Source organism: Nycticebus coucang, chromosome 8 (genome assembly GCF_027406575.1).
Source record: "Nycticebus coucang isolate mNycCou1 chromosome 8, mNycCou1.pri, whole genome shotgun sequence".
NCBI classification, from domain to species: Eukaryota; Metazoa; Chordata; class Mammalia; order Primates; family Lorisidae; genus Nycticebus; species Nycticebus coucang.
The window spans coordinates 95,705,866-95,730,871 of NC_069787.1; the positions used below are offsets into that span (position 1 = coordinate 95,705,866).

General features: G+C 51.7%; 2 protein-coding genes across 7 annotated transcripts; one reads left to right on the forward strand and one right to left on the reverse strand.

Moving 5' to 3' along the window:
* Positions 1-293: 293 nt before the first annotated feature.
* Positions 294-11,136, reverse strand: C8H3orf18 (chromosome 8 C3orf18 homolog). 2 transcript variants are annotated; one of them, XM_053600335.1, is made up of 5 exons: positions 10,836-11,136; positions 8,695-9,027; positions 6,951-6,976; positions 6,125-6,272; positions 294-5,017 (listed from the first exon to the last, which is right to left on the reverse strand). In XM_053600335.1, the coding sequence occupies exons 2-5, from the start codon at positions 8,866-8,868 to the stop codon at positions 4,937-4,939; spliced, it is 429 nt and encodes a 142-aa protein (XP_053456310.1). In that variant the 5' UTR covers positions 8,869-9,027; positions 10,836-11,136; the 3' UTR covers positions 294-4,936. The 2 variants fall into 2 exon arrangements, with proteins under 2 accessions (XP_053456310.1, XP_053456309.1); XM_053600334.1 differs by having other exon boundaries at positions 295-5,017; positions 8,635-9,027.
* Positions 11,137-11,277: 141 nt separating this feature from the next.
* Positions 11,278-23,611, forward strand: HEMK1 (HemK methyltransferase family member 1). 5 transcript variants are annotated; one of them, XM_053599956.1, is made up of 11 exons: positions 11,278-11,511; positions 13,767-14,134; positions 14,486-14,577; positions 14,869-14,962; positions 19,341-19,475; positions 19,786-19,850; positions 20,113-20,162; positions 21,356-21,464; positions 22,304-22,399; positions 22,542-22,655; positions 22,805-23,607. In XM_053599956.1, the coding sequence occupies exons 2-11, from the start codon at positions 13,916-13,918 to the stop codon at positions 22,839-22,841; spliced, it is 1,011 nt and encodes a 336-aa protein (XP_053455931.1). In that variant the 5' UTR covers positions 11,278-11,511; positions 13,767-13,915; the 3' UTR covers positions 22,842-23,607. The 5 variants fall into 5 exon arrangements, with proteins under 5 accessions (XP_053455931.1, XP_053455930.1, XP_053455932.1 ...); XM_053599955.1 differs by lacking the exon at positions 11,278-11,511 and adding an exon at positions 12,115-12,550; XM_053599957.1 differs by lacking the exon at positions 11,278-11,511 and adding an exon at positions 12,115-12,460.
* Positions 23,612-25,006: the final 1,395 nt, after the last annotated feature.

Genomic DNA, 25,006 nt, shown 5'->3' on the forward strand with positions numbered 1-25,006 from the left:
CGAGAAGGGAAGCGAGTGTTGTACAATAGGAAGATCAGCCAGGAGGGGACATAGTCCTGGATGCTGCAGTGCATACTGAGAAAGAGAGCAAAATGCCACTGGGTTTCTTGGGAAAACCCATGTGTTGAGAGTGTGTCTCACTGGGTTCTGTTGCTCTGCTGCCAGACAGCTTTTTCACATCAGTCACAGCCATGGCCACACCCACAGAATGGGCAGAAGAGGCTGCCACATCCTGGCTTGCAACCCAGGCCCTACTAAGTCACACAGAAAGTGAAGGCAGCTGGTGCCTGCCCTCTGCCTCCTTCAGGCACTCCTCCCTGAAACTCTTAGGGACCAAGAGCAACTCAGTCAGCAGTCCTTCTCTGACCTAGCAGTTGGTCCTGGAGGACAGGCAGCCCCCTATCACCTCCAAGCACAGAATTGGGCGCACAGAAAATGCTGACTAGTTCTGTGAACTCTGCACATGGGGTGGGGGTGGGGGCACCACAGAAGTCCCCTATGTAATTTTCACTTTCCCTCCCAGTTACGTGGGGTGTTGTGCTACCTGAGATTTTGCCATAAATGTGAGAATCTGACCCACACTGTGACCTGCTGATCAAAGCTGACCTGGTTTGATAAGGAAGGCCTTGGTATCTCCTGGGCCTTCCTTCCTGTCTGCAGATTCAAGCTCAGAGTAAGATCTTTGTACAGAAACCTTAGCCCCTGGGGATGCCTCAGGTCACTTTGGGCTTTCCTTCCTCCACTGGCCGTCCCCCACAGCTCACGTAGGAATCTCAGGCCTATTGTATTTGTAGATCCAACAAGGCTCCCAGAGGTTCACCTTTCTAGATGAACCTTGAGAGGGGGGAACCTTCAAAGCTGAGAGAAGATCTGAGAAGCAGGGCAGAAGGTCTCTTTGACTCAGACTGCTTTTTCCCAGGCTAGGGGCTGAGAATGGAAAACCCCTTCCTAGACAGGCCTCAGCCCCGTCTACCCCTCTGCTCTTGCACAGATCCTCTCCTTCCCAGATACTCCTCTCTGCTCATCACCCTTCCCCAACTCCCTCTGTGTAGGGACAGGTGCCCTGGGGAGCACTGTCACCCACCTTGATCTTCCACTTGCAAGATGAAAGAACCCATGGTGAGGGGTTGGAACCTCTGGGGATGGGGACTAAAAAAGTATGTCAAGGTCAGACCCAGGCCCAGGTGGGGTGGAATCCTGGTGTCACTCCACTCCATTCCTCTAAGGCAGCCGTTCTCAACCTGTGGGTCATGACTCACAGGTACTGTATTAAAGGGCCACAGCATTAGGAAGGTTGAGAACCACTGAGGGGTCTCCATGGTCTCCCCATCCCTTTCACCCCTCCTTCCACTTACACATGCATACTTCTTACTCATTTATCAGCATCTCTGGCTTTTCAAGAGTATCCTCTGGGTGACCACAGATGCCCCCACCTGCAGTTTGCCCCCTCTGTCTTGAGCCCTCAGAGGTCAGGGTGGATAGGGGCCACAAGGCCTCCTGCAGAAGTCTGTAGCTGGACAGGATAGGGTGAGAGTATCTGCTCCCAGCTTCTGAACATCCGCAGGCATAGCCTGACCCTCTATGTCTGCCTTTTCACATAGGTATAGTTATAAAGATGTAGACATATATATGTATTTATATATATATATATATACATACATACATACATATATATATACACAGAGAGAGAGAGGGAGAGAGAGAGAGAAATGTATACACAGAGACACCTCTTCTCCTATTTAACATCTGTCTCCTCCATCTAGAATGGAAATTCAGATCTGGGTTGGTTCACTGATGAGACCATGGTCCCAGGCTTGTGATAGGGGCTCAGTAATGTTTCTGGAAGGAAGACATAGCAAGGTTGTACTGGTCTTTACTGGAGTTTCTGGGTTCTCCCAACAAAAATTTACTTATTTTTACATTCTAAAGGCATCCCCAGTGTCTTCCTGAGCCAGGCAATGGGATTATTTTATTCACTTTGGCTTGAAGGTGACACTTCACTTTATTAAACAAGAAGATGATCTTTAAAGGCACCCAGCCATGTCCACCCTGATACCATCCACCAAAAACTGTTGCAGCTTCTGACCCCAAGCCCTAGTTGCTATTCACAAGAAGGAGTTTCACTTAGGAAAGCATGTGTGTTGGCAGGGGCACTTCGCCTACAGCCCCCTTTAATAGACAGTTTCAGGAAGAGTGAAGGCAGGCAGACAACTCCCTCTCACTCCCTCTCACTCTGCTGCCTGGCTGAGAGCAGGGAGTGCACTAGGCTCGAGGCCTCAAGGAGGACATGCTAACCAGAAACTTTTACCCCAATATTTATTTCACATCAGATTCTGTTGAAGACCTGGAAACTTGTTGGCTTCTGGTTTTCCTGTAGGTCTGGGAAACAGAGCTCGGAAGCAGAAGATGATGGGTGGAAGGGATAAGTGACTGAGAACACTAGAGGTAAAGACATGACAGGGACAGCTGCTCTGTGTCCATTACTAGCAGGAAAGGGGCATGGGGCAGACAGGGAGAGAATGGCAATGGGTCCTCCTGTAGCCACCATCCAGGCCCTGGTCCCTGGGTACCAGCCTTACTCCAAAGGCCCCATTTCTTCAGAATCCCCTAGATACTGGGTTCCTGCAGCTGCAACATTCCTGGGTCAAGAGACTATCCAGAGAATCACAGTCCATCCCCCAGTCCCTAGAATCCTGCCAGTCTGCTGAGGGAAGGAGCCCCCTTCCAAAGACCAAGGCCATCACCACACGCCCTGTGACTCAACCCCAGTGTGAATGGCCTGCGAAGAGCTTGGTCCTCAGTCTTACCTAAGGCCTTGCCCCACAGCCCCCACTGCTAGCTTAGCCCTCCGTTGAGAACCTGGGGGACTTACACCCTTCTTGTTTATGTGATGCTAGCCAGAAGGCTCAGCTCTCTGGGGTAGGGTCTGGATGTCACTGAGAGTCTTGGCTTGTGGGATTTTCAGTGCTAAAACTGGGATAGTTCTAGGAAAACTAGGACTTCTGGCCATCCTAGTGTCATTCTCCTCTAAACCCTCTGAATTTTGTAAGTAGGTTCCACACACAAAACTCTAATGTGTTCCCATCCCTTGTGCTCCAGAAAAGGCCATGTCATTTTGTTCCTTTTTGTGTTTCAGACATAGCTCCTATGGGTCATGAGGTTCCATATCTCTCCCTGGCCCTCCTTAGAGCTTAAGCCCCCTCCCACCTTGGTCCCACAAGGTCCTGCCTGCTGGGCCTCTCTACTCCAGGGAGTGGCAGGCATTGTGACCCCATTCCACAGTTGAGGGACAAGGCCCTAGAGCAGCCTTGAACTCAGGGTCAGAGGCATTTCCTTAGCTAGATCAATTGGGCTGCCACCTCATAGGTGAGATCCAAGTGATTATCTCCATACCACCCACAGTCCCTCAACCATACTATCCCCTCCTGGGGCTCCATATATCCTGTCACAGCCTCATACTGTCATCGTGTAAACAACTTAATTACAACTTTAATGCTTTCACATGGAGATGGTTCAAGTTAAATTACAGATTTCTGCATCCTAAATTACCCACAGCCCTCCAATCAGCTTAAGCGCTAACATATTTATAGCATCTAGAGGAGGGAATAAATCCAGAACCTTCCCTGTGAGGGCCTCCTGACATGCATTATTTGCCCAGTGGAAGATGTATACATGCCACTCCCGCATCCCTCTAATCAGCAGAGGATAGCAATAGTGGGGAGCTAGGCCAAAGGCACAAGCATGCTCAGCAGAGAAATGCCCAGCTCTGGAGTCTGTCTCTGCCCAACACCTTGCCCAAATGCCTCTGGCATGAGCCTTGACCCTCTAAGTCTTATGGGGAGGCCAAGTGCAAAGACCCCCTTCTCCACTCCATAAACACACTGAGCCCCTTTCCATAGATGGGATGGAGGTAGGGTAATTAAAAAATAGAGTAGATTTTTAGGTCTTTTCCCAAGGGGTAATCCTCCACCTTCTTTCAGGCATTCAGAACTGCCCCCCTCTCCCAACTTCAGGTCCTCAATATAGTCCCAGACAGGGAGCTGTTTTCAGAAACAGGTTAGCCTGCCTTCTAGAACCCTGTGAAGAGATGCAGTGGACAGTGGAACACTGCCTTGCTTCCCTCTTCCCTGCAGTCCCTAAATACTGAAGGAAGAGAAAGTAGCCTGCCCCATGCTCCACTATCCTGGAGGGTGGAGCCAACGCAGAAGCTCTCCATCCTGCCCTCTGTGCTGCTGGCATAAAAACAAGTCTGTCTGTGGGGACAATCACGCATGTGCAGTAGGTTCCCCACTGTTCCCCCTCTTCCTCCTCCTCCTCAGCTCCCACCCTAGTTCAGGCTCAGCAAACAGCTAGCTGCCAGGGATAGGTGGCTGGGAGACCTCATGGACCCTCTAGTATGAATGGCCCTCAATCATGAGCAGCCCCTCTTCTGGCATCCTTGCCACTGGGCAGTTTCAGCTCCATTCCTGGGCCTCTCAGGGCCCATAACAGATCCTTCCCAACCCTGTCCCCAGGATTCAGGTGATTGCCTTTCACCATCCCAAACCTCCTGATTCCAAAAAATAGGTCTCTCTCCATGACAGAGTGCAACCTCTTTTCCCTTTCATCCCTCCATTTCCTCAACATTAGAGGAGTAGACTCTGATATGAGGGGCCTGGATAGGAGACAGGGAAGCTAGCAGTGGCTCTTGACCTTCCCAGCATAAGGGATGCTCCACATGCAAGGGCCCTCAGGTCAGGAAAGGACAGATGACTAGCCTGCCTGTCTTAGAGACCAGAGAGTCAGCAGGTGGGTCCACAGAACAGCTGGAGCCTGGCCTGGCCCTTTCCCATCTTGGCAGGTCCTGAGAGTAGGTCTTGACAATCAGGGACTGGGCAGTTCTGCGGGCACCATGACAGATATCTCTATCAGAGAACCAGGCGTGTCCCTAGGCCACTCACGCATGGATGGCGTTGGCTACGTCGGTAAACACCAGCCGGCTGGGCCTCTGCAGTGGGCCCTGGGAAGGAAGAGTGGCCTGCAGGGAGACAAGCAGGGGCATCAGAGACCTTGACCAAAGCTGTGTACTCTCTGGCCCTGTTGCCTCCACCCTCACTTCTTAGTGTCTACTTGTACTTGGCACCAGCTATGCCTTCTGCCTGGACTGCATTCCCTGTAAGCTCAGCTGAGAAATAAGATCTGGCTCAGATGACTCTCCCTAGCAACAGCCACCCCAGTTTATTCTATCACCTTGGCAGCACTCACTGTGGACCCAGGCCTTGATATAATTATATACGTATCACCTTTTCCTAGCAGAGGGTGCTCAGCTCTGTACCCCCAGGTCCTAGTACAAGGGCTGGGCACAGGAAACAACTGTCAAATGGTCAAGTAGTCCCAGGGGCTGAGTAGACCAAGGTTCACAATGTAATTTCCTGAATATCCCAAGGGGGCAATGTATACTGGACCTAGGTGATGCACAACTGAAGGCAAAAAACCAAGGGGTCTTCAGACTCCTAGCCTGACGCTTCCTGCACCCAAGGAGATGCAAAGAGGTTGGATAGGTCAGGAGTGGGTCAGGCCTGCTCAGGACACTCTGGCCCTTCGGGATTTGGAGATTTGGAGAAATGGAAGCAAGTGGTTGGAGTTGAGTTTGGCTGGGGTCTCCACCTGCCCGGGATCTGTCAGTGGCTAGGAATCTATCAGTTTACTTGGAGGCAACAAGTACCCAAGAGTCTGCACCCACAACCCACTTAGGACCATAAACCCTCAGGAAGCAGAAGAACCCCCCAACAACCTCCCCCAAAGGTCCCTCCTCCTCCCGCTCTTCGAGCCAGCATGTGGGGTTACACAGGGCAAGAATTAGGATTTGCATTTATGAATGAGAAAACTGAGGCTCAGGGATGCCAGTGGGGCTCCCAAGATCAGCAGGCTATTGGGGCAGAGTGAGGCTAGACCCCAGGGCGGCCTTAGCCTGCCTTGTGTATTGAGTCTGCAGGTGGCCATGGAGCAATTTGACCAGTTTCTGAATAAACCCAACAAAATCTAGTAGCTGCAACCTGACTGTGTGACATGAGAAAGGAGGGAAGGTGAGGGTGGAGGAGACATGACAGCTGTAGGTGGGGTGGGGAGCCTGGTCAGTGCCCACCTTGCCCTGCGCGGCCTGAGCAGAGGCAGCAGCCCGCATAGAGGCAGCATCCCGTCCATGCTCCAGGAGCTCCTGCTCCAGCTCATCTTGTTCCTCCGTAGGGTCAAAGCTGTACATGGGCATGAGCTGGTGGCGTAATTTCTCCAGCCTGAGGATAGGGCAAAGGCTGCTAGGGACAGGGAAGGCCCTTCCCCTCCTACTAGCTCTCCAGCCCTGCCTGCTGACCAGATGGGCCACAGCACATAACTATGTTTAGCGTTCTAAGATTTCCTTTAAAATGGGATTAAATGACAGACATTTTTGCACTGTTAGTAGTATCAGCTCCATCCCTAATGGGTGGTCTGAGGGGTTACCCGTTCCTGGAATTGGGTAGGGCCAAGGGCCATGTAGCTGTTGTCCATGGGGTACACAGGGACTCTGTAGACTGGGGACTTGCTGTAATCCACAGCCTCTAGGGGCTGAGGTCAGGGAGGTTAAGTCAGTGGCAGTCAGCTCAAGGGAGCAGGGCAAGGGTGGCTGGGCAGTTGGGTGGCATCTCACCCCTTCTTCTTCCCTACCCATTCCCAATCCAGGGTTACACCTAATTATCTAGAATCTTCACATATGTTTGCCTTGTGTGGGGGGTCCTTTTTGGGTGCCCTCAATCATTCCTGAAGGAAAGTGGTCACCCCCCAACCCTGAGTGGGCAGAAGAGGTCCTAACTCCCTGACCAGGGAGAAGGGCCTTTGTTGGAAGGTGGAGACTTTCTCCTTTCGACCCACATCCCCTGGAGCCCAGCCCACCACTTCCCATGGGCTGGAGTTTGGGGTGGCAGTTGGAGAATTACCTCTTCTTCTTCCTGATGTACAAAACCTGGAAGGGAAGGAGCAATATCAAGTGTCAAGGGAAGGAGGCCTTGACAACTATAGCCCCACCTCCTCTGGGAAGCCCTCCCTAACTGATCCTGCCACACGAGGCTCTTTTTCCTCTTGGGTGAGGCACACATGCTGACACAGATTTGTTCCTCCCCATACTTATGGCCTGGCTCAGAGCTGGCATGAGGGGAGAGGAAGCAGCACACAGGGAATACCTCTGGATCTGCCTCCTGTTTTCCTGCCTCCATCCCACAATGTTCTACCTCTCCAATTTTGATAAGAAGTCAATCCACCCTGACCCTCTGAGTGTTCCTTTAGAATAAAGAGTCAGGGAGCTTTTCTAAGTTCTTAGGACAAAATCTTTCACTGAGGGTAACGAGGGCAAATTCTAGGCTCTGCTTTAGTTCTGAGGTTAGGGTGTTTCAGTCTGCTTAAACAGCACATGGGCAGCAAGGGGAAACACTGGCATTTGCCTTGTCCTCACCCCAGCAAGCCTCTGAAGCCCTAGACTCACTCTGCGTGTGCTGCATCCTGACCCTGTTTGCTGGCTGGCAGTTGCTCTCTGGCAGCAATCCGGAGCCTGTGGGGCCCATATGGCAATCTTGGTTTAACACCAGCTCCAACCAGGCTATGGATGGACTATCCACAGTCCTGTTTGTCATAGCAACATGCTGCTGAGCCTAAGGCCAGTCATCAGAGCTTATAAGGAGCAGTGGAAAGAATGCTACCTTTGCCAGGCCCAAAGGGGAAGCTCAGGTGCACCCCCACTCTCCCTCATTTCAGCTGTGCAATCTCCAGTGGTCCCTCAGAGATATTCTGAGCATCTATATATCATCTTATAGGGACAGCCCACATCCTCAGGGGCTGACATCACCTCAAGAAGCTTCATACTCACCACTGTGGTACACCTGCAGCAGCTCTTTCCTCACCTCCCTCCTGAGGGCTGCCCAACTTCACTTCTCATGGCACTGAAGCCAGCTCTAATTTTACACCCTTAGCTGTTCCCAACCACTCAGCCTAGAAAGTACCCCTATTCCCCTGCTCTCCCACCTGATTCCCCAAGGCAGTCCCTGTAAGCTTCCCTTGGAAACTTTGGCTTTTATCTGTCTCTCACTCTTCATAAGAACCATAAGACAGGACCTGGTCTCCCTAAGTCTCAAAGGCCTGGTACAAAGACAAGTACTCAATAAATAATTGTTCAATGAATGAATACTCCCAACAGCCTGCCATGCACAGGAGCATCCCACCCTGACTCTGCAGCCCATAATCCATTCAAAGTACCCTCTAGCCTCCACTCCTATTATAACCCCACACCCAGTTGCCTCACTATTGGGGTTGCTGCTCACAAAACTTCCTGTTTCCAAACTTTTGCCCATTTGGACGATCCAATTAGAACATCATCCTCTCTTAGTCCTATGTGGTCTTAATGAGCCATTTCAAAACACTATGTATTCTCAGAAACTTTTCTGGTTCTTCTAATAAGAAGATTTGCTTCTTCATCTCTGGGCCCCAGTGGACAAATCTCTGGGGGAAGGGAGGACTGCATTGTTGTTAACAGATATTGCCTTCTGATCTGGTTCTCTATGCATCTGAACATCGATTACCCTCCCCAGCTGAGAGCCTCCTGGGCCAGCTTCAGCCTACCCCAGCTCTCACCATGGCTACAGCCAGGCCAATCACTGTGATGATCCCAAGGGACAGTAGCATGGTACCCACACTGGCTGTGCCACCAGCCACATCAGGGATTCTGGTGTCATTCAAGCTGGTAGCTTCTGGGCTGAGGGTAGCGGTCTCAGAGGCTGACCCATCTGTGGCAGGTTCCAGATCAGGCTCAGAGGTGGGTGGGTGGCTGCTGAACCAGCCCCTCGCAGGTGCGGTCCTGGAGTTCATGCTGATGCAGAGGGCCCTGACTGAGAGACTGTCTGTGGTCAGTCAACCTTCCCATTCACTTCTGACATCAAGAGGTCCCAGCCTGTCGCTCCTACCACTTGTAGTGTCCACCTGCACAACCACTCCTTGGATAAAGGGAGCCCCCTGCCTCCCTGGGTGCTGGAAAGGAAAGAATAAAAAAATATGAGGCTAAGGGGCTCAGCAGTGAAATGAAGTCCCTCTAGGTTCTGAAAACACTGTGGAAATAAAGGTTTGAGGAAGATGACAAGGGCAAGTTTAGGAGACATTAGGACAAATGTTTTATATATCTATGGTTCCCATGTTTTTTGTTTTTTTTGGTTTTGTTTTGAGACAGAGCCTCAAGCTGTCACCCTGGGTAGAGTGCTGTGACAACACAGCTCACAGCAACCTCCAACTCCTGGGCTCAAGCGATTCTCCTGCCTCCACCTCCCAGGTAGCTGGAACTACAGGCACCCACCACAACACCCAGCTATTTTTTTTGGTTGCAGCCATCACTGTTGTGCCCGGGCTGGATTTGAACCTGCCAGCTCAGGTGTATGTGGCTGGCGCCTTAGCCACTTGAGCCACAGGTGCCGAGCCCCCATGTGTATTTAGGAACAAAAATGAAGCCTTATCTCCTCTGTTTGTGGGTAAGAGGATCATAATGATCAGACCTGGAAGATATGAAAGTCAATGGGAGGTTTGAAAGAAAAAGTCCCTCCTCTGCACAATAACCTGTCTCCTACTCCCCACATCTCCCACCTCCTCACTCCTTGCCTCCCACATTCTTCATCCTGCTTAGGAAAAAAAATACTACAGCTTTTTCCTTTCCTGGAGGGAAACACTTGCCCAAGAGCTAGTCTGTCTTTGAATCCCAGGTCAGCTACTTAACTGGATGATCCCAGATAAGTCACTCTGCCTCTCTGTGTCTCAGTTTCCTGAATGTAAGAGTTTATTAAGAACATCCCCACAGGGTCACAGGGTTACTAAAATATCAGAATGAACAGGTCTCTAGAAAGACAGCACAAGGCCCATTCACAGTAAGCACCCAATAAATATTAGATCTTCTCCTGCTGGCCAACACGCTCAGGAGAGAAGGAGCCACAGGAGCCACTGGATCCAGCCTACTGTTATTTATAGAGTAGGGGTCAGGGCTGGTGTGGAAAGACTAAAATCAGGAAAGAGAGAAAGGCTCTGGTCCTTTAGCTAGCTGGGCTTCTCTGCAGACTCTTGGGTCATTGGAAAAAGGCAAGGGAAGTAAGGGGGCTTTTCAGAGGCAGGGATGGAGCTCCCACTTCAGGTGTCTTCTCCTCCGTCCTCCCTTTCCCTCCTCCCCTGGGAACAGAGGATGGGAGATTTGCCCAGCTCAGTAGGTCCTGGGTAAAGCAGGGTGAGAAGAGGTCCCAGCCAAGCTGCAGATGGGCAGGCCTAGGGAGAGGAGGGAAACATAACTCATGGCTGCACACATACATCCTGGCTCATGGGTAAATGTGGGGTGCCTCCCTGTGCAGATGCATGGGTGTGTGTGAGGTGTCCACATACCCAATGGTCTCTTAGGAAGTGGTAAGGCTGGCAGGACATGGGGTGGAAGAGCTCATCCCTTTTTGTCTTCTTCCTCCACCTAGACTGGGCACAACAGGAATGGTGGGTTCTTTTCTTGGCTGTGTCACTGACCCTAGGTGTGACCTTGGGTCAGGCCCTGAACTCTTGTTCTTAGCTCTGTTACTCCTCCTCCCCCAAAGGAGAAAAGGGGCCTTGCTGACCATTTACCAGCCCTGCCTCGGGGTCCAGAAGAGAAGGGAAGGAAACCAGGGTGAAAGGATTCGGCACCGGCACCACGACCTTTGAGAATCGGCATGCCATTCTCCTCTAGGTCTCTCAGTCCTCCCTGCACCAATCCCCATGCCCGCCTCCGCGACTCTGTGATTCTTCTATTCTTGCACAGTAGTAGCGACCTCAGCACTTACTTAATTTCCAGGGCGCGGAGCTCAGTCAGATAGGCTATGGGTGGTGGTGACAGGAGGGAAGCCAGGGCGGGGGAATCCCAAGGCCCGGCGTGGTGGCCAGAGGGTCCGATCCGAGGTCTGCTCTTCCTGAATGAACGTTCGGAGCCGCCGGCCAGGCCCACTACCGCGCACAGCCCGCAGCCGCGAGTGCTCGCTCTGCCAGCTTGGGCTAGGGTGGCTACCGCCCTGTCCCACTGCAGGGGTGGGAGCGGGAGGAGAAGCCTCTGGGGATCCCGGAAGCTCCAGCTCCTTGCCTTCTTTCTCTCTCCGAGCCGCTAGCCCCCGATTGGTTGTCAGGCATAGAGACCACCCAGCATTGGCCCGCTCGCCTGTCTCTCGCATCTGGCTCCGCCCCCGGCAGGAGCCTGGAGCCTGTTTTCTGTTCTTGGAGACTATCCCTAACCTCGAGACTTTGCTCTTACCCAACCCAGATTCGACCTGCTCTGAGACAGACTCATGCCCCCCAAACGCAAGTATCCAGAGGAGGCTTGGGGAGAGCACTGGACTAGGAGTACTCAGCGTTGGGCCTGAGTTCAACTCTGGATCGACCCTTTACTGACTTTGTGATCTTGAACAAGCTGCTTCCTGGACCTTGGCTTCGTACTCAGATGGGCACTCTTGGTTGTGAGCGCTCTTGGTAAACGACTCAAACCCTGGGCTAGAAATGGGTCATCTTCAGTCCAGAGAATTTGGGAACAGGATGGTATTATTATCCAGTTGGTATTATTATTGGGCATCCCCACACAGGCAAGTCTGCATATAATACCTTCCAATTGTTTCCATCCGTGGCGTAATCATCTCGGTGAGGAGCCCCCTCGGATAACTCTAATCCGCAGGTTTCCAAAGGAGCTTACAGGATCACGGGGTAGCATGATACAAATGCAGATATCTGTGTTCCCTTGGTCCCAGAAGGAGCCCAGAAAACCTCAAGTTTAATTGTTAACAGGGATCAAGTTAAGTCACACTTTGCAAGATAGTACCATGAATTTTATAGAAGAAGCAACTGAGGTGCAGAGAGGTCCAGCCACCTGGACACGGTCTCCTGATAAGTTGCCAACAGTCAGGATTTGAAAATAGCCCTTTGGTGCCCAGCTGGGCTGGGGCCACTGTCTCGGGTGGGTCCTGGACACTGGGTCCCGCCTCCAACAGAGGAACCCGCCTCCGCGCTGCTGGATCTGGCCCACAGGCTATGGTAGAAACCGCCCTCCGGGTTTAGCCCCTCCCCTCCAGCCCTTGATCCGAGGTCCTGCAGGTGACACCCCCATTCCAGTGGGCTATTTGGCTCCTCCTGCACACCACCCTAGCAGGATCCCTAAACACCACCTGGGAGCAATCACGGTGTGCTGAAGTAATATACTGCCGTGACCATAAGGAAGACTGACTAGTTCAGGCCCCTGGGCGCAAGCCCTTACACATCCCGGTACTTTCCTGTCACTGGATCTGCGGGCGTAGTGGGTATAGAATTTACTGCCGCCCCAAACGCCCTTCAGGGGTCTCCAGGGAGGAAGCCAACGGTGTTAGGAACTATGGAGCTGGGCAACAGTGTCAGTCCGAGCTCTTTCTCAGATGCTCCAACCCCGGAAGAGGTACGACCAAGGGAACGCACCGCAGGCTACGCACGTCCGGTAGCCAATTCTTGGGCCATTTCTGCGGGCTGTTAGGAGACTCTTAGGCAGGTATGCACTAGAGGTGGGCATCAGGATGGGAACGCCTGATCTACAACACTCTCTAGACCTGGCCGGCTCCAACCCTGGTAGAGCAGGTTGGGGAAACAGGCTCAGAGGAAAGGGGCTTTGCTGGTCGCTAACAATGCCCTGTGTAGCTGGTAGGGAGTTTGTGCCCCAAACTTAAGGCCTCAGCTCCTGGAACGGTTCACAGATGCACAGAACCACCTCTGTTTAGGGCAGGCTTGGGCTTTTGTCTGCCTGGGACGGTTTCTAGCTGAATGACCTTAGGCAATCGCTGCCCCTCTCCGAACCTACTTGTGTCTGAAGTTGTAAAACTTATTAGGTGCTCAATACATGCTAATTGGGAGCTTTGTCGGAAAGTAAAGGGGACCACTAATATTAAAGTTTGAAGTTAAACTCATTTGTGACAGTTTAAATATAAAATTGTTAGTGTTATAGCTGTCAATTTATGCTGGCAGCTGGGTTATATAAGGGGGAGATTTTCAACATACAAAACAATTACAGGGCAGCGCCTGTGGTGCAGTGGGTAGGGCGCCAGTCCCATATACCGAGGGTGGCGGTCCGAACCCCACCCTGGCCAGGCCAAACTGCAACAAAAAATAGCCAGGCGTTGTGGCAGGGAATCACCTAAGCCCAGGAGTTGGAGGTTGCTGTGAGCTGTGACTCCATGGCACTCTACGGAGGGCAATAAAGTAAGACTCTGCCTCAAAAACAAACAAACAAAAAAAACACACACACACACACAAAACCAATTACAATGCATGGAAAATATCAGAAACAAAGCTCCAAGCAAAGGCAATCTTCTGCTCTCAACATTATTTAAGAGCTTGCAACATGGATTCTGCTGTGTGTTAAGCCAGCTGCCAGGCCCTTGATATTCATTGACTAATGAACTGTTTGTTATGGGGTGGTGTGATTTCCTCTATTTTATGGATAAGGAAACTGAAATTCAGACATAATGGCTTGCCTAAGGTCAGACAGAGATCTGTTCTACACCCAAACCTGTGCCCTGACCTATCACCAGCCTGTTTATTAGCAGGGACTGAGCTACTTGTTCAGCTTATGTCAGCTAAAAAGTGAAGAAAACATAACTGGTCAAGACCAGAAGAACCAAATAGGTGGATGAGCATGCCCTTTCTCAGGCAACAGGTTTGGGGTCAGTTACTACACAAGGCTCACCTGCTCTCCTATTCCCTCCCCCAAGGTGGCAACCGCATCTGCTAGAGCCTATGACCTCTTCATCTCCATCCAGCTGGGGGCCAAGGACCACTCTCAGCACCATCTTCAGCATCTGACATCATAAAGGAGACTTGGGGGAACCTGCTAGCACTCTGGAGAGCCTTTTTCTGAGACATGGAGCTTTGGGGTCGAATGCTGTGGGCCCTCTTTTCTGGCCCAAGGAGGAGGGGAGGCACCCAGGGCTGGGCCTTCAGCTCATGGCAACCCCATCCACCTCTGTCCAGTGCCACAGAGCTGGTTAGCTACTGGACTGGTGTCTTTGAGAAGAGAGGTATCCCTGAGGCCCGGGAATCCAGTGAGTACATCGTGGCTCACGTCCTTGGAGCTAAAACAGTTAAGTCCAATGTTGTCAAGTGAGCAGGAAGAGGGAGGAGAGAGGACCCTGGGGAAGAGACATCAAGGCTGTTCTGTCTCACAGTACTTGAGACTAATGTATTTTTTCCGAAGAAATGTCTTAAATAGATATTTACTCATTCATCCAACAAACTATTATAGTGTGGGCCAGGTACCATGGGTTCAGGGATAGACACCTGGAGGCACAGTATCAAATTTGTGATCTGAGGCAAGATACTGCCCAAGAAGTTGGGCCTCTAGACCAGTGCTGGGCCCACAGGCATTGTCCACATGGAAACTTATGTTTGGCTCCTGGAGCCAGCCACTCACCTCACATTCTCTGTGGGACAGTTTCAGAGCCTGAAGCCGGTACTTCGGACCCATCCCTTGACCCCTTGGCAACTAAAGTGTATTCAAGAGCTGAGTAGGCGCCGTTTGCAGAGGTGAGCACCCATAGGTCAGAGGGCTTTGTGGGGAGCAGAGGTTCACCAGGGTCAGAGAGGAGGAAAACGTCTGAGGGCTAGAGAGGTGTTGGGGTGAGGGAATGTTAGAAGGGGATCTAGGGTAGTAAATAGCAAGAAGTGAGGGAGAGAAGGCTTTGGTCCAGGAATCCAGGACACAGGAGACACAGGCTTGCCCGACGCCTTTGACCACAAGTGTTATCTCCCAATCTAGGTGTCGTTCTATAGATCTGGGTTCTGGCACTGATGACCACCTGACTTCCCCTTCTGCAGGATGCCTTTGCAGTACATCCTTGGGGAGTGGGACTTTCAGGGGCTCAATCTGAAGATGGTGCCTCCCGTGTTCATTCCTCGGCCAGAGACAGAGGTGGGTGTGCCATCAGGGCAGGGCCCGGCAAATTGGGGAAGAGGGTAGGGTTCAGGGTAGCTGTCTTGCTTAGACTTCCTCCAGGGGGCACTAGGGCCCCATCACTGCTATCCTCAGAGGCTGAGCTCTCCTAAACCTGTTTCCTGGTTTACTGAGTTTGTGGGGCCAAGAGGATAGAGGACTCCTGTTGGCTCTCTTGACTATCCTTATGTCTCAAGCCCTCACCCCAGCTTCTGGGGCTGGCAGTGGCCCAGAGTGCCTCAGCTGAGCCCCAAGTGCTCAGCCTATTTCTGCCTTTCCCTAGGAACTGTCCTTTGGGCCTGTGGCACAGTAACCTGGGCCTGTAACCTACAGGATACAAATGCCTTCCAACAGCTTCTCAAGAAGCATGAAGGAAGTAGAGAGGGCTCCAGCTGGATATCTACAGACCTGGTATCAGCTATGTGACTTTGGGCAGGTTATTGCCCTCTCTATACCCAGATGGTGAAAGTGTTTGGCCTCCACACCAGGGAATTTATGATATGATGGTCTTCAGTCCTCTGTCTGGTCAGATAATCACTTATGTGGTCCCTTCTAGGACTAGGGATGTGTGGCCCAAGCATGCTGTCCCCTGGTGAGGCACCCTGCTCCTGGGAAGCATATTTTCCATGGCCCGTCTTGGACTTCTTCCTGACCTTGGCAGAGCTGGGAGCTAGAGAAAGCAGATGAGGGGTGAGGCTGGTTAGGAGCTAGATGGCAAGCCATAAAGCAGCAGGTTCTGAGAAGGAATGTTTCTAGAAAGATACCCAGGCAGGCACAGACATTCCTGGGAAAAGTCAGGCCCCATCCACCTGCCCCAGCTAGGGACCCAGAGTCCCTTCTTACTCTCCTAGCCTTTATCCCCAGCCAAGAAACCCTCTGACCCCTCTGACCCCACATCATATGGTTGGAAGGCCAGGTCCTTACTTCTTACCTAATTGCCTAGTGTCAGAGCAAAGTCAGTAGGGAATCTGAGGCCTTGCTGATTCACAGGCTGTGAGGGGAATGGAAGGGAGGAGCATTTGGACTTCCTGACTCCTGGATCAAAACCCCACACCTCATATGAGGCTGCTGTATCTGGGATTGGCATGATCTGGGATAAGGTACAAAGACCTAGAACAAGATGTGGCCTGCCACCTACAGGCTTATAGAAGGCTATTCTGTGACTCCCCCAGACATGCAATCTCTGGCCAGGAAGTCACTTGCCATCTCCTGAACCTACCCAGAATCAGGGCAGCTACATGGTGACCTTTGAGTTCTCTGGTCCTAGCCATGTGTTCTGGAGTCCTGGGTGTCAAGTGTGGACTTCTGGCTCCCATGCGCCCCCACCTCCCCACCCCCATTCCTGGCCAAGAGAGCAGATCTACTGCAAGGGCAGGTGAGGCACTGTGGTTGGGAGGCCAAGCCCTCGCCTCACTGTACAGACATTTCTGAGAAATCAACAGCTTCACCCCAATGTGAAGCCGCATCAGGGGATGCCTTACCAAGAACTCAAGAGGACGTGGCCTGTGGCAGGGAGAGGGAAGAATGGGTGCAGGGGAGGGGTCATGGTGCCTTCTTTTCTCTGCCTGTTGATGAGTGGTTTCTGGTAATAGGTGCAGGAGTCTAAAGTGCAAAGTTGCAGGTGGCATGTGGCCCAACGAGTTGGATTTTCCTTGGGGGTAAGAAGGTGGCTCAGGCCCCAGCCTGGCAGTATGTCGAGTAGGAAACTCAAGCCTGGGGATATGAGCTATTCCTACCCAGCCTGGTGTGGTGAGGCTGTATAGGATTTGGGAGGGTCAGGGCTTTGTCTGTCATTGACTTGGGGAAAGCAATGTCACCTCCCTGGGGTTGCCCCACAGGGGATGTAATCCTAATAGAAGTTGCTTGTGACACTGAAGTCCTGCTGAGGCCTTGGGCCAACCTCTTGAAGGAGTGTGGAGTCCATGTGGGGGACAGTAGCTGCAGGCAGAGCAAACAACTGCCGGCACCCTGACTTGTTCGCGCATGCCCCCACCCTTCTACCCAGCCTGTTCTTGGATTCTTTTCATGTTCACCTGGAGGGGGTATCCTGGACCTGTGACCAACTTGGCTTTTAATCTCCCCAAAGAGCCATCAGCACCAGACTGAGGGAAGCTCTTCACTGGGTGAGAAAGAGAAAGTTTCTGGATTTCATAGGGTGATCTCCACTCCTGCCACCCCACTCCTGCTGTGGTTCCATAACTAAGATGAGTCTCCCATGGTCTGCAGCGTAAGGGAGAGCAAGAGGCCACTGGTAGTGGTGAGACCCCAATTCTTTCAGCCTCACATCCTGCCCAAGGTGGTCACTCACATATCTGGTGTGTGTCTCTGAGGTTGTGGCTATCTGTGAGGTGGCTGGCCGCTGTGGCTGGCTGAGAGGTCATTCTCCAGCCAGAGTAGGTCTGTCTGTGACCAGAAAACCAAAGGAGGCTCACATCCCTCATATGTCCTGGCCACCCTGCTGGCGTTTCAGCAGGTGGCCTTACCACTGAGACCACAGGCTCTCAGCCACAGCCCTAGACTCTGTGCCAGTCCCAGCCTCATGGGCCAGCTTGCTACAAGTATCTAAAGGTCTCCAGTAGTGCCTGGCCCAGGTCCAGTGGAAGTAAGTGAGTGGAAGGAAGCCTGCTGGATCTACTTACCCAAGCTAGGCAGTAGCTTATTTGGTGATGATGGGGCTTGGAACAGGGAAGGGTAGATCTGCTGGCTACATTCTGCTCACCTTGGACTTTCTACCCTTGGTGTAGATGAACTTTATTACTGGGATTGGGGGAGTCTGGAAGGATGAGATGCTTTGAGAGGCTCAGTACTGGGAGTTTTTGTGGAAAATGGGTTTGAGCGATCTGGAATCCCTTGCTCCAGTGTGCCTGCCTGATGATTTTGGAGGTTTGGAGGGACCTGGGAGCATGAGACCCAGAAGGTGGCTTCCCAGGGCCGCAGAGAGCTTGACAAGCACTTGGAAAGTAGTGAAGAGGCTTCTCTATGGCAAAAGCTTTGCCTGTTTAGCGCACACAGACCCCAGGTCTTCCCATCATGGAGTCTGGTGGGTCTGTCAAATCCCATTCTAGACCTTAGACCAGGCGTCCTCAAACTGCGGCCCGCGGTCCACATGAAGTGTTGTGAATCGTATTTGTTCCTGTTTTGTTTTTTACTTCAAAATAAGATATGTGCAGTGTGCATAGGAATTTGTTCATAGTTTTTTTTTTTTAAACTATAGTCTGGCCCTCCAATGGTCTGAGGGACAGTGAATTGGCCCCCTGTTTAAAAAGTTTGAGGACACCTGCCTTAGACTCTGGGTAGGGAAAGCTGTGGTAGGGAGCCTGGCCAGAGCTTAAGGAAGGCTTTCTGGGCCTCTCTTCAGGTGAGAGAAATCACCCACTTGCTGTCCCCTTACCCAGTTCCCTGAGCCAATCCTGCCTAGGAGCTGAGATCCCAGGAGTGCTGAGCCTCTGCATAGCCCCTCTGCCAAGTCCAAAGGGACTGCCTTTGAAAAGGGGCCACACTGTCCTTTCCCTGCTCCACACTGATTAGGAACATTTTGTCCATTGGACAGCAGCAGCTCTCCACCCCTCATCCCTACCCTGGTTTGGCTCCATGCGTAGTTCCTGTAGACAGCAGATGGTTAGGTGAGACTTAAAACCCTCTTATTTCCAAAGTAACAATGTCTGAAAGGGTCATCCTGCCACCAATGGGTACAGTATAGTTGGGCACCTCCCACTTCACCCTGTGTGTGCCACATCTCCCCACCACCACACCTCCACCCCACCAAAGAAGGGAATTCTCTATCCTTGGCCTGGGAGCCTCCTTGAAACCTTTCAAGCTCAGCTCTCTGAGGAGGCTGGGGACACACTGGCCCTTGGTTACCATGAGCCACAGGTCAGGCTTCAGGTACACCTGGGCCTCAGTTTCTTTGTGGGAGAATTGTGAGAATCCATCAGATTAGTGTAGGGAAAGCTCTGTACTAGGGCTAGGCACAGTGGGAGTGGCCAGGAACTATCAGGGTTCTTAGCATTTCTGGGAGCACAAAATGGGAGAATGAATATCTGTAAAGGGCTTAGCTGGGGATATTGGATGCTTATCCAGTAGGTATGGGATCAGTTTCATAAATGTTCAGTTTAGCCCCCAGCACACCCCACAAGGTGGCTAGCTTCAACTGTGCTCAACTTTATAGACAGGGAAACTGAGGCATGGAGAGGCAGGGTGACCTGCCCATGGATTTTCCCCATGAAGATCAATCTGACTTTGGCCACCTTCCTTTCCTACATTCATTCACACAGTGGCTACCTGCTTGGGCTTCTGTGCCAAGACCTGCCGGGGACAGGTTAACACCAACTCTGATCCAGACCTCTCTGCTTCACAGGAACTGGTTGAATGGGTCCTGGAGGCTATAACCCAGAGATCCCATGCAGTGGGAGCCCAAGGTGGCCCCCTCATTCTAGAGGTGGGCTGTGGATCAGGAGCTATCTCTCTTAGTCTACTGAGCAAGCTCCCCCAGGTAAGTACCCTTCACCCTACTGTAGAAAGACTAACTGACACTCACCTTCCCATTGGTCCTTTTCCCACATCCCTCTGCTAGGAGTACTAGAGGGGAAACAACCAGGCAAGGGAGGACAGGGCTGTCTCCAACCTACTATAGTCACGGACTCTAATTCTCATCCCTATCTGGCTCCCATCCCTGGCCACAGAGAGGAAAAAGCTTTTGGGTATTTTCCTCCTATTCTGGTGGGTGGTTGCAGTAGGGTCCCCAGGTCCATAAACTCCCAACATTCTCTCTTCGACATACCCTCCATTTGTTCTTGGGACAGAGCCAAGTCATTGCTGTGGATAAGGAGGTGGCCGCCATCTCTCTGACCCATGAGAATGCTCAGAGGTAGGTGGGGGAACCAGAGGGCTAGGGTGAGGGAGCTGGACTTTGGAACTGATCTTGACCCCATTCAGGTATCAACCCCACCAATGTCTGATTTCTGCTCCCAGGAAGGGGGAGAGGGTGGGGGCACCCTGCCATGGGTCCTACAGAGTTACGAAGGGCACTCAGTATCTTGCTGCTGCAAGAAGCATTCATGGTTCATCTTCTTGTAGTCAAGGGTAGGGGTCTATCCCACGTGCTAAACCACCCCTCCCCTTTTCTCTAGGCTTCGGTTGCAGGACAGAATTCAGATCATCCCACTGGATGTGACCTCAGGTACTCTCCCTTACCTATATCCTCTGAGGTGGGGATCATAGATACAGGTGCTGTGGGTGGAGATGGAGGGAGGGCTTTCCCCATGGACATACATAGCATCTCAGACCAGTCCTTGCTGAGGACGGACAAGTTGCTGTTGCCTTCTGAGCTGACCTGACCAGAGAGACCTTCTGAATCCCTCATAACTGAAGACTTTAAGGACTTGATTATTGACAAGAGACAAGCAGAAGCTTAAAAGAAAACCTTTGGGACTAAAATATATGAGTGCCCTTCCTGCCCTTCCCTGGCCTAGAAAGAAGAGGCCCAGGCACTATGTAGCTCAGCCACAGCCTTTTTAGCATCCTCAGGTTTCTGCCTCTAGTTCTGGCTCTATCATTTTTCTCATGAGATCCAAGAGCTTCCTACCCTGTGCCCCCTCCATGGACTGTGATACACCTGTTACACTATCTGGCACAGCACGGAACCAGTAATCAAAGCCATCTGCAATCAGTTGACTGATGCCAGGCCTGCCCTCCATGTATTCTCATCCCCTGTTAGCTATGAGGCACACTGTAAGACCAGTGGACCTGCAGAGGAGAAAGGCTCTTGCTTTGCCCAGGCAATAAGGGAGGTCTTCCTGGAAGTGGCACTTGAAGTGTATCTTGCTTAAGGAGTAAGTTTTTGACAGGAGGAAGAGAGGGCAAGGACATTCTACGTGGAGGGCTGCCATATCAGAGTATGTACACTCCAGCCCAGGTTGCTGGCTGGGAACCAGGATCCTGACCACAAATTTGCAGGTTTGGGCTCGGCACCCATAGCTCAGTGGTTAGGGTGCCAGCCACATACACCGGGGCTGGTGGGTTCAAACCCAGCCCAGGTCTACTATACAACAAGGACAACAATAAAAAATAGCCAGGCGTTGTGGCAGGCACCTGTAGTCCTAGTTACTTGGAAGGCTAAGGCAAGAGAATTGCTTAAGCCCAAGAGTTTGAGGTTGCTGTGAGCTGTGATGCTACAGCACTCTACCAAGGGGACATAGTTAGACTGTCTCAAAAAAAAAAAAATTGCAAGTTTAGTTTATCATGTACAGAGATAAGCCCAAAGTGTGGCTTGGAGGCAGGGTCTACTCATGGACATTGGCGGTAGGTGGAGCTACCATCCTTTTACCTCCCAATGGGACAATCCCTTTTGTGTGTCCCCTTCTTTGATTACAGAAGGGAGTTGGAAACACCTTCTGTCCTGGGGCTCCATGGACTTGATCATCAGCAACCCTCCGTATGTTTTCCATCAGGACATGGAGCTGCTGGCCCCCGAGATCCTCAGGTGCTGGGTAGGGTGGAACATGGAAGCCAAGCCTGAGAAGGCTTAGTGGGATTGGTCTGCCCTTGAGGACCTCACAGTCTGGAAGAGTGGGAGAGTAGGTATTGAAATAGATAATGGTGTTGAGAGGGTGCATGCCACAGCCCACAATCCTACCTGGATTCAGCTTCTGCCTTCCCACTTAATATAGCCACTGAACTTCTCTGAGTCTTTATCCTGCCCTTGAAAGGAGAGAAGTGGCGCTTTGTAGGGCCTTAAGGAGTACTCAGTGATGACTCAAAAGTATCGGACACCTATAGGATTCAGAGGAGGTGCTTAGTACATGGATCTATAATTTTATGAAAAACTGAGGCCTAGAGAGGGAAGGTGTCTTGTCTAATGTCAAATGGTGGCTTAGCAGGAAAGTTGAGCCTGAAACTCTAGACTTTGTACAAAGCCAACCTGCTCTTACATAGGGCTGAAAACCAGAGGTACCCCAGGAGCCTCCTGGAAGGACAACAGTAGTATGGATTGGGGTGCTGGCTCAGGATTAGTTAGGCCCAGCTCCAGACCTCCAGGCTACAAACAGGAGCAGCCTAGTGAGGAGACTCTCCTGCCCTGGGGCTATCAGTCAGTGGGATTTAGCAAGCATGCCTGGCAGTGCCTGTTGGGGTGCTGCCCACAGGAGGTAGGGGAGTAGAAGCTTCCATACATATGGGGGTCACCTTCTCTGACTTGACTCTCAGCTCAGGGTGTAATTTTCCTGAGTGTAAGTTCCATGGGGCTCCCTTTGTGGAGACTCCTCCATACTTTTCAGACATCCCCTCCCTGAAGCTCTCACTTCCCACTTTTTCCCCATTCAGCTATGAAGACCCAGTGGCCCTGGATGGTGGGGAAGAAGGCATGGACATCATTACGCAAATCCTGGTGCTGGCACCCCAGGTCCTGAAGTACTCTGGGTATGGATGGGACTGTTCTCCTGGGTCTTCCCCTAGCAGACTCTTCTGGACTGGGTCATTCTGCACTCACCTAACCCTGGCAACCCAAAAGTGCAGACCCCACCCTTGCCCAGTTGAACCCACCCATTTCTTCCCCATGTAGAAGCATCTTCTTGGAAGTGGATCCAAGGCACCCAGAGCTTGTCAGCAGCTGGCTTCAGAGCCACCCTGACCTATACCTCAATCTCGTGGCTGTGCACAGGGACTTCTGTGGGAGGTAAGGCTCTGCCCCTTTCATCCACCATGGCCACGCACTGGTCTTTCCACTGAGACCACCCTGGCTGTGGGGAAAGTATGCTCTTCCCCATCCCTGCTCATTCCCTGGAGCCCAGAAAGTAACCAGCCCCTTTGTCTCTGTCTTCTCAGGCCCCGGTTCCTACATATTCAGAGGTCTGGGCCGTAGTGCGGCTGGTCTGTGGGTGCCTGGCCTGGGAAACCAGCCTGCTTGAGAGCCTACTTGGTTGACCCTTCTTGGAATTTTGCTCAGAGGAAGGTGGATGGTACTTTTCAGGTGTTTATAGCATTTCCCATGGTCCTGTGATTCCCTGTGCTCTACATTTCTGGGATACTTAAGGGTAAAAACAAGGACCTGAGTATCCTTCCAGGGGACGCAAAGAGCAGAGACATCCACAGTGTGTGGTTTAGGAGCTGGACAGACCCAAATTGGGTCCCAATTTGGCCAATCAGCAATCAGAGCAGGTTGCTCATGGTCCCTGTTGGTGAAATTGCTGTGTGGGTATTAGATGTGGCCAATAAAGTATTGGGAAACTGACAAATGGGGACCTAATGTTTTTGTTACCATTATTTGTAGTACCCTTACCTTCAAAGGTTATGGGAGTGAGGTCCTTCTACCTCAGCAGGGCTGACTGTCAGTCCTCTATGTGGTACAGAGGTGGAAAGCAGCACATGGGCACTCCTTTCCAGCCTTGGATACCAGGGGAACTGGCCCTGAGCAGCTCACTACCAAGAGTTGCCTTAGTCCACCCTTGCCCTGGATGCTCTTGTGCATACCTTCCTCACCAGGCCTGGGCTCTGAGCATAGGAATCTTCAACTTGGAGATCACTGCCTGCTTCCTGGAGGGAGTGGGGCTGAGGGTACTTAACCATACAGTTTTGGGGTTGTGCATCCACATTCATTTAACTAAAGTTTTCAGCCAATGAGAGGTGAGTAGGGCACTTGTTTACTTTTTATTCCCTTAGCTTTTAGCTAATACATCTCTTCTGAGTTGGCTTTGGGGTTTCAAATGACCCATTTGTCCTGATTGGGGCTAGGAAGAATGAGAACCCAAGAGAGCGGTCACAGGGTTGTGACCCCAACTCCAGCTCTGGGCTCTGGTCTTCCCAGGCTCATGGCCACCAGGAGGCCTAGAGTCAACCCTCCTGGCCACAGCAACAGGAAACCTCTAGGTTGGCAGGTGCTGGTATGAGCATGCCTCAGGGCAGGTCCAAAGAAGTGTGGCAAACAAGGCTGGCTCATTCTTTAGACTTCCCCCTATGGTCCCAGCATATTCAAGGGCCTTACCCAAATTGCAGTGGCCAGAGGCAGTGTGACCTGGTCACACTGCTAGAGTCATTCTGGTGGGCAGAATCTTTTGCCGGAGCCAGGAGAGCTGAGTTCTGGGGCTGTGTTTTGCAGTAGAATCTTGGGCAGCTCCTTTCCATGTGAAAAGTTCCCTCTTCTAGTCTGGGCGTGGTGGCTCACACCTAATCCTAGCACTCAGGGAGGCCTTGGCGGGTGGTTGCCTGAGCTCACAGGTTCAAGACCAGCCTGACCAAGAGTGAGACCCCGTCTCTAAAAATAGCTGGGCACCTGTAGTGGGCACCTGTAGTCCCAGCTACTTGGGAGATGAGATAAGAGAATCACTTGAGCCTAGGAGTTAGAGGTTGCTGTGAGATATGATGCCATGGCATTCCACTGAGGGCAACAAAGTGAGACTCTGTCTCAAAAAAAAAAAAGAAAGAAAGAAAAGCTGCCTTTTCTGAGTCCAAGACTAACACAAAGTGTCAGCCTCATTTTACTCTTAGTTTTAGCCAAGTGGAGTATGCATGCTGACATCTGAATGCCTATTCTCCAGTCAGAAGAGACTGAGATCCTGAGAGAAGACACGGCCTGCCTGAGATTTCATGGTAGGAGGTGACCAAGTGGAGGCAGAAAGTTAGGTCTCTGCTGTGGGGGAGTTTGTATTGCTAGAGTCATCCCTGGCCTGAGTGTTGCCCGCTGCTGTGGCTGGGGCACATTTGCCTTGGCAGAGGCCAGGGTCCTGTGTTCTGCCCCATGCCCAGCCCCAGCTGTGTGGACTGTGAGCTGCCTTGGCTTCCTTTGAGGAGGAGCCAAGGGCTTCCTCTCATGGCTGCTCTTTGTGTGTGTGTGTGTGTGTGTGTGTGTGTGTGTGTGTGTGTAACAGAACCTTAAGCTGTAACCCTGGGTAGGGTGCCTGTGGCATCACAGCTCACAGCAACCTCTAACTCCTGGGCTTAAGCAATTCTCTTTCCTCAGTTTCCCAAGTAGCTGGGACTGCAGGTGCCCGCCACAACACCTGGCTATTTTTTGGTTGTAGTTGTCATTGT

What these genes read in the sequence shown, in the direction of transcription:
- C8H3orf18 (XM_053600334.1), bottom strand. Translation starts at nt 8,868, where the DNA reads ATGAACTCCAGGACCGCACCTGCGAGGGGCTGGTTCAGCAGCCACCCA. An exon ending in TTGGCCTGGCTGTAGCCATG is followed by an intron (nt 6,977 to 8,634) that starts GTGAGAGCTGGG and finishes CTTCCCTTCCAG; the next exon opens with GTTTTGTACATCAGGAAGAA. An exon ending in CTCAGGCCGCGCAGGGCAAG is followed by an intron (nt 5,018 to 6,124) that starts GTGGGCACTGAC and finishes GTCTCCCTGCAG; the next exon opens with GCCACTCTTCCTTCCCAGGG.
- HEMK1 (XM_053599956.1), top strand. Translation starts at nt 13,916, where the DNA reads ATGGAGCTTTGGGGTCGAATGCTGTGGGCCCTCTTTTCTGGCCCAAGG. An exon ending in CCCACTGGATGTGACCTCAG is followed by an intron (nt 20,163 to 21,355) that starts GTACTCTCCCTT and finishes CTTTGATTACAG; the next exon opens with AAGGGAGTTGGAAACACCTT. An exon ending in CTGGCCCCCGAGATCCTCAG is followed by an intron (nt 21,465 to 22,303) that starts GTGCTGGGTAGG and finishes TTCCCCATTCAG; the next exon opens with CTATGAAGACCCAGTGGCCC.